The following is an 8099-nucleotide window of genomic DNA, read 5'->3' on the forward strand; positions in this document are numbered from 1 at the left end:
GGCAAGTCATTAATCATTTTGTGGAGGCATGTGAATGAGAGCATTATGTAAATGATATAAAACGCAGACATCCAATACTTGCGTGAATAACATATTTACGCCTTTACTGGAAACGTTAATTCACCAATTTTATGGGAAGTTTGTGTGAAATGGCTTTTGACTTTTTTTACTGAGGCAAAATTGGCATCTGGTCATTTTTTTGGTTAACCACTGGTTTAAATAACCCATGAAACGGTTAGACAAACACAGGTTTACCTTCAGGAAGGTGGGGCAGGACATATAAAAGAGCCCATGGCTTTACGTTTTGTTGCTTACTAATATCTGAAAAACAGTTACACAAAATAATTTTGGCTTCTTTCGTTTGATCTTCTGTAGTTCCTGCACAGTCAGTTGATTTATCAGCCAATCAAACTGGCTCGGATGTGCTGTTGTCTTGGAAAGCCACCGCGATGGAACACCAACGAGGATTCATACGTGGATACACCATCTACCTGGCAAATGCTGCACGTCTGGATCTTGTTGGTAAGCACTTTCACACATTTGTGAGTAGAAAAAACATCTGCTGATAAGAACAGAAATGCTTTATTATTGCATTTTAGTACAAGCAAAATGACTAACTGATCAATGAATCCACGTCTGAAATGACGTCTGTACCGTTCGGTTTGGGACGAATACATGTACCGTTACACCCCTAGTTTTAATGCATTATACTTTCTAAAGTTTTAACAATGAATAGATAAGTATTACATAGTGTATTATAACTGTGGTTACAATTATTCATGAGACCATTTAAATTACTTTATAATGCATTATATAGTAAAGTGTTACTAAAACTTTTATCTTTTGTTATATATTTTAATACTTGTCTCTTGTGGTTGTTTTCCAAGCTAACATCACTGATCCTGAGGTGCGGTCATACAGGGTGAAGGGTTTGTCTCTGAGCTCGTATAAGTTCATAGTGAAGGCCTACACTTCAGCTGGGGAAGACATGGGGACGACTGTTACCATTAAAATTGAGATGGACAGTAAGACATTGTGATGCTAATTCAGAGATTCTGCCATTGATCTGTAGTGGTTACTATCAATGTCAACATTTGTTTTTATTTTTTAACTGCTTGAATAGAACTACTAGTAAATTCTCATATTGCAGATAACATATTAGATTATGTCTTTCTCCTAAACTTCTCCTTTTCTCTGTTCATCCAGCAGCCGACATGTTGTTTGTTGGGATTCTTGTGCCGTTGGCAGCCATGTTCTGCTGTCTCATCCTCATCAGCATCTGCTGCTACAAGAAGAGAGAGTGGTAGGACTTTATTAAAGTGTTTTTAATAAGTTAAATAATTTAAAAAGCCACTTAATCAAATCCTTTTGACCTACAGTAAATGGCTTAAAGTATGTGTGCTACAACAGACAGTGTTCTTTCAGTCTTACTGATCAATCAGTGTTATTTTGTTATTGTTAATATACTAAAATAGTGCATATGAATGTTTGGATTAGTTTTTATTCTTATATTTTCAAATCATTTAAATTTTAGTCAGTTTTAGTAATTTTGTTGTGTTTTTAATGAAAACAACACTGATGTAAAACAGTTATTAAAGTGTTTTCTTGATGGTTTTGTATTATTTAATTAATTCCAGGGTAAAGAAAGCTTTCTATCCTGAAATTCCTGGACCGAAAGTACCTGGAGACTGGTCGTCCCCACAGGTAAAACCTTTAATGGTGATACGATGCCTTGAAAAATATTGATATTTGATACCATTTTCGATACTACGGGGAAAACTGCCATATATACCACCATACAGATTTGTTATTATTTCTTAATTTTTTGATCATTTCAGTCATTTTGTTGTAATAGCTTACACACAGCCCAGGGAGGCTTTATTTGAATCGTTGAATTACATTTTCAAAAAAAAAAAAAAAAAAAGACAAGTAAACAGTCATATAATAAACGAATGGCAAGTAAACAGTAATAAAATAAGAGCAAATAAATTGCAAACGATAGCACAAATAAATACAATAGAATAAAGACACAAATGAAATAAACATGGCTTTAAGTTTTTCAGGTGGGTCTAACAGTAGTGTTTAGGTCAGAAATACTACAGAAATGAAAGTAATCAAATGTAAAATAACACTGGATAGTTTTCATTTTAACAGATTAATGCTTACAATTAGGCCCTGTGTCCACCAAAGCATTTTTTTCCCGTGGCTAGTGTATTTTTCCAATTGTTTTCAATGGGAGCGTCGTGTTTTTAAAACAGCAGGAGCGTATTGAGGCGCTGAGCATCTATTTCACGCTGAAGTGCTGAGCGCTCGCCGTTTTTTACCGGTCGCCGAGAGTTAAAGAATGTTCAACTTTGGGTAAAATGCAGCGCTCATCATTGTCACTTTGTACCCAGCCGTCCAATCACAGTGGAGGAGGGACAGGACAAATACAACACCGACCAACCACCACATTCTGCTTGTACATTGTCAACAGATAACAACAAGAAGCATAATAACGGAACAAAATCATTCAAAACAAGAGCCAAAGCAAATACTTTAAATTGTATTGACATTTTTATATAGAAACAGTACAGAAACAAACTATATGTGAATAACACCCCCCATGAATATTCTGTATCATGGCAAGGGAAGCACTGCTGAAGCGCTCTTAAGCACCCACAGGTGGTGGACACACAGCTTTTAAGTTAAAGTTATTCAGTCAAGAGCAGCGAGTGATTTTCTCTTTGTCTTTTGTTTTTTGATTAACATGACAGACGGCAGCAGGTTTATTAGGCTGCTGTCACTTTAAGAGCTGCACGGATCCAATATACTTTTACACAACAACTGTTAACAGACTGTATTTACATGAATACTTGGCAAGAAGGACATTTTGACATAATTTTGTGGGTATTTGACTGTTTAAGCACATTAAGCCACGAAAAAGAAGTCAATTTGGCACTCGCTAGCTGTTTGAGAGCCGGCTTTATGAGAACAACACTTAAAAAAGATCTGTGGTTTGTGTGCTTTTGATGTGAGCGCAAACACTGCTGGAATTACTAAAATTATGCGCAATACAAGCACTATTCAACCAAAGCGAATGAGATGAGTTAGAGGAGGCGGGTGTGTGTCAATTCACCGTCGGAGAGAAAAGAGAGTGAGAACGCACAGCTGGTATTGATGTATCGATACGACATAAGAGGAGTATTGGAACTGTTTCAGATATTTCAGTATCGATACATATCGAAATATCGATATTTTTTGACAACACTAATTACTATTAATAACTTTGTGCTACAAACATGAATGATTCCTCAAATTGCATTTCTGTTGTTTGTGTTTAGGGTCCTCTGGATGTGAAGCCCTCTCCTCACAGTCTGGTCCACATTGTGGAGAGTCCAGAGTGGGATTTCTGTAAGAAGGGTCTGGTCCCGGTACCAGAGGAAGAGGAGGAGTTTGAGAATGACAACATCGAGGTAGACACAGACTCCGATGAACCGGCCCTCCTGAGATATTACAATCAGGTTGTCGGTGACGGCTCCCACAGTAACCACGTTTCAGACTCCTCCGGTTCCTCAACCGCCTCAGTGGGCTCCACACAGACTGAAATCACCTACGCGGGCATCCAGAGCCCAACCTCTTCACAGGGGGCGTCTGGCGGCGGAGGTTACAGGCCTCAAATGCAGTCCGCCGTGGATCCAGCCGAGCCGCAAGATGAATTCGATGCTGACTTCCAAGACGATGGCTTGAATACAGGCTATAAACCTCAGTGTTCCTGGCAGCTGGATTCTCCAGAGGCGGAAAACTTTAGTGGTTCCCTTGGCAGCCCTACGTCGGTCACATCATCCCAGTTCCTTATTCCAGAATCCTCTGAGGAGAAACCACAGTCTTCCAGCACCTGGTTCCACAGTTTTCTCTCCGGAAAATCCTGAGAACGCACTACTTCACATATGTTTTCACGTTAGTTTGTGCCATTCACCTTTTATGAGGATGTTTTCGGTTCATTTTAGGCTTTGTGCCCTTACTGGAAATCGATCACAATTGCATAATCAACATCACTACTGTTTCTCAAGGACTTGTGTTACTGGCCAGAGAGGTGAAGTACTACTGAAGAGCTGAAGGTGGCCGTATCTTCTTCTGCTCGCTCGGAGCATAATGACGTTTACCCCTAGGAACGCCACTTTTGTTCATACAACAGTGTTCGTGCCTCTTTCTGCAGCGTTTTTGTAGTGATCGCAGTAAATCTACACCCTTATGGCAATATATTGTGCCCAACATTTCACTGCTCTTTTTTCATTCTTAATTTAACGGTTTTGTAGCAGTCAAATGTAGGAGATCCTGTAAAACATGCTGATTTGCATTTCAGAAGATCAAAACCAATGCATTGAGGGTTTGTACTCAAAGTCTGCGCCATTTTCAGGTGATTTTAAAAATTATTATGTAGCCTCAAGCAACTTTTTCTCCAGTCTCGGTGTAAATGTAAACGGATACGTTCACGTTGAATAAGCTGACAGAACAAAAGGAAAAGCAGAATGGGGAAACGTGCATCTCGGGTTTTGCTTAAACCCTTTATGACATTTCCCTGTTTAAGAAACACAGTTGTTGAAGTGTTGACATGATCTTTCGTTTCCGGCTTCATCTGTGTAAAATGAATGTAAACACACTCAGTGTTACTTAAGGATGTTATGCAGCTAGTTTTGTGTATTTTTGTTTAGAGGTTGATGCTCAATCAGTATCATATTGAAACATACATTCGGCTAGGGCTTCACAATTCGGAGAGGGGTGGGTTAAAGAAAAATTGTGATTGCGATTTTTAAAATGTGATTTAAAAAAAAAAAATCCAGATTTGCTGTGCTTGTTTGTAGGGCTGCACAATTTGGCCATACATTTTGTAATTGTATAGCAATGTGACTAATAATAGTATTCGTTTTATTGAATAATAATAATAATAAATAATAACTATTATTATTACTGCTACTACTAATACTACTAAATAAAATAAGAAATTTTACTATTGTAATATTTCACGGTAAAATAAAAACATCAATTAAGATTATAATAATTTTAGAATTGTTTTATTTTAGAGTACAACTGTAAAATTACAATACTAATAGTTATGGCTGTCTTAAGTTCTTTATTTTCAAACTTTAAACCAACAACCTTTTATTTTGGTGGAAAACCACATGGTCAGCCTTTGCAATTTGATAATCACACTAGGCCATATTTGGTTTACTTTCGATTAATATTGCAGCCCTATTCTCTAAAAATGGTCTAACATGGCTGTTGGTCTAATAATCCAGATTGCAGGATATAGTCCGTGTTTTCTAGTCTTTTCATTTTTGCTTTCCAAAGGTCAGTAACATTTTAAATTGGCATTATCCGTACAATATGTGAAGCACCCTTTCAGTTTTATGAATGCGTCTTTGTATTTCACACCTAAAAGTCCTTGAATATGGGACTCTCTTCAACTCTCACACATGCATAGCACCACCCAGTATAAACTCAACTAAGTGTTATCGTATGTCTAGTCCTAGATGCGTCTGTCCAGGATGCTTGTATGTGTACCCCTGCTTGTTTCCATAGTTTATCATGGGGTTTTAAATGACCACAGTGCCTCGGGAGCTTAGTTATATTATATCCAAAGAACAGCACCTTCTCTCAGAGCAGTTTCCCCATCATTAGGATGGACCACAGGGTAAATCACTTCAACTGGCCTTACCGACATCAGAGGAACCTGTTATTCTAACATACAGATATATGGGAGCTATGTGTTTAACGTTACTGTGAAGGCCTTTTCCTGAGCACTGTGCATATCGCTAGTCCTCCAAATTCTTGTGCAGCAGTCAGAACAACAGATACGTCGCTTTAGGACAACATGATGTCGCTACACTGAGCCTGAATGGTAAAAGTCGACATGAAATCAAAAGCGACCCTGTTTACTTTATTAATACACATTCCTGTGTGCTGTTGTGACTTTTTTTTTTTTTCAAATTTTAATAAGGTTGCTCCACCTCTGAAACTAACCTGTTCTTGTTAAACAATAGTTTAATTCATGTCTGGTTCTATTCTTCCATGAAATACCCACTTTCACCATCTAATCGATGTCTGATAGATAAAATCAAGCCCCACCTTACATTTTTTTGCATGTTGAATATCTTGTTTTCCTCTGGGACATCATAGAATGGAAGTAAAATGGGTTGCGATGCAATTTCTTGTCGACTTTGAAGAGCATCAGATAGCAGTCATTACACTCCTAATGTGGCATGTGATTGAAAGGGCATTAGATGAACGTCATTAGGAGAAAGATTATGAAATATTATGGGATAGGTCAGCATCTACTGTTGCTCAAGCTTTAAACACTACTGTGAAAGATTTTATGTTGGAATAAGTAGTTACTAATATGTCATTTTTGCAGTTCTACGTAGATATCTTTTAAAGAAGCCTACTAATGTTTATTTTTTTATTTGCTTGTATGAATGTGAAATGCACAAATGTCATTATCTATGTAATGTTTTTTTTAAACTGTTATAGAATATGCATAGAAAGCCTTAGTTGTGGATTTTATAGCCCAGATGAGCTTTATTAGTGTGTCATTAAATGATCTAATGATAAATATGCTGTCAAAATCATCTCAAAGGCTACACTACAGGGAGAAAGTGAGAGAAATCTGATATATATCAGATTTGAGCAACTTCGATATGTGATCAAGATGAGATCACAATGGGATGTCACTACAAGCATGAGGCGTTAATGTAAATATCATGTTAACACTAATGTAAATAAGCTTTTCTCTTGAGCATGAACATCATCACATTGGGAATATTGTACCAATTAATATTTACTAATTAATATTACAATGTTGTTGCCTTTGCATGCATGACCGATTCCACATTCAGTGTTCAGAGAGGGGAAAGATAAACTTTGAATGAGAAATATGGAATAATATCATTAGAAACACTATATAAGTGTGTGTAAACACGTACTTGTAAGAAAAAATAAGGTTGTATCCAGACGTCTGAGCTCTTTATACTCTGCTAATACACTAATATTGTGCACTCTGTATTATTATAGACAATAAATCCAGATAAACCACACTGTTTTTCTGTGATTATTTTCCTTTGGACGTTGCATTGCATGTTTTTGTTTCTGTAATAGCATTGAGAAAGCTGTGTGCAGGAAAATGCAGTAATATTTTGCTTTGTCAGTAAATCCCCTGGTGATATTTTCTCCATTTTACCCTTATTCCAGTCTGAAATGGGCCTGATCGTCATTATGTGCAGAATGCTTTTGTTTTCTCCAGACAGGATGGCAGCAGTGCTCGTAAAAAGAAGGAAGACATTCAGAGGAACATCTGATGTAGGTCAGTTGTCCTCATTTTCACCTCTATAAACCCACCACAACTTTCAGCCTTCTCTTGTTTTATTGGTGCTCTGACATGCATCAGTTCTGTCCTTGTATTATATATATATATATATATATATATATATATATATATATATATTATATATGGATATGATGGACTTTCTCCTTTACAAATAAAACACACAATTTAATATTTCCGTTGCTGTGATTGTAAAATTTAAAAGATAATTGATGCATTTTCAAACAAGCAGCAATAAGAGCTATATAACTTTTTGAAAATACAGATATTTTTATTCATGTTCATTATTTAATAATTAAATAAAATAAGTCTTTTAGAAATGTGTACAAGATTATCTGAGATCATCATTTGGAGACAAAGCTAAAGGATCGCAACTGAAATAATTTTAAGAATCAAATTAATTGTTTAACAATTTATTTTTACAGAATTTTCAAATGGATATTCAGTTGATTTTTAGAAATATTAATAAAAAGTTACATGTATGTATGTAATATATATATATATATATATATATATATATATATATATACTGTATACTGTATGTACAATTTATTATTACTATTATTATTATTATTATTAACAGAACTTTGCGACACATATAGTGGTGAATGAGAGACTACATTAAGTATATTTTTTGTGTTTTCATTTGCTCAAATAGCAAAAGAAGAACTCCACAATAGTGTTTTCACAACTTTCAAAAAGACGGAAAAAATAGAGAGCGACTGATAACGGTAATTTT

General features: G+C 36.0%; 1 protein-coding gene across 2 annotated transcripts in view; it reads left to right on the top strand.

Moving 5' to 3' along the window:
* lifra (LIF receptor subunit alpha a) overlaps positions 1-7073 on the top strand; it is a 31750-nt gene extending 24677 nt beyond the window's left edge. For both annotated transcript variants that reach the window (XM_051895801.1, XM_051895800.1), the window contains exons 14-18: positions 376-522; positions 888-1025; positions 1207-1303; positions 1638-1704; positions 3324-7073. In XM_051895801.1, coding sequence (XP_051751761.1) covers positions 376-522; positions 888-1025; positions 1207-1303; positions 1638-1704; positions 3324-3911 — 1037 coding nt within the window. In that variant the 3' untranslated portion in view covers positions 3912-7073. The remainder of the gene's footprint in view (positions 1-375; positions 523-887; positions 1026-1206; positions 1304-1637; positions 1705-3323) is intronic.
* The last annotated feature ends 1026 nt before the right edge of the window (positions 7074-8099 follow it).

This window comes from Ctenopharyngodon idella, chromosome 5 (genome assembly GCF_019924925.1).
Source record: "Ctenopharyngodon idella isolate HZGC_01 chromosome 5, HZGC01, whole genome shotgun sequence".
NCBI lineage: Eukaryota > Metazoa > Chordata > Actinopteri > Cypriniformes > Xenocyprididae > Ctenopharyngodon > Ctenopharyngodon idella.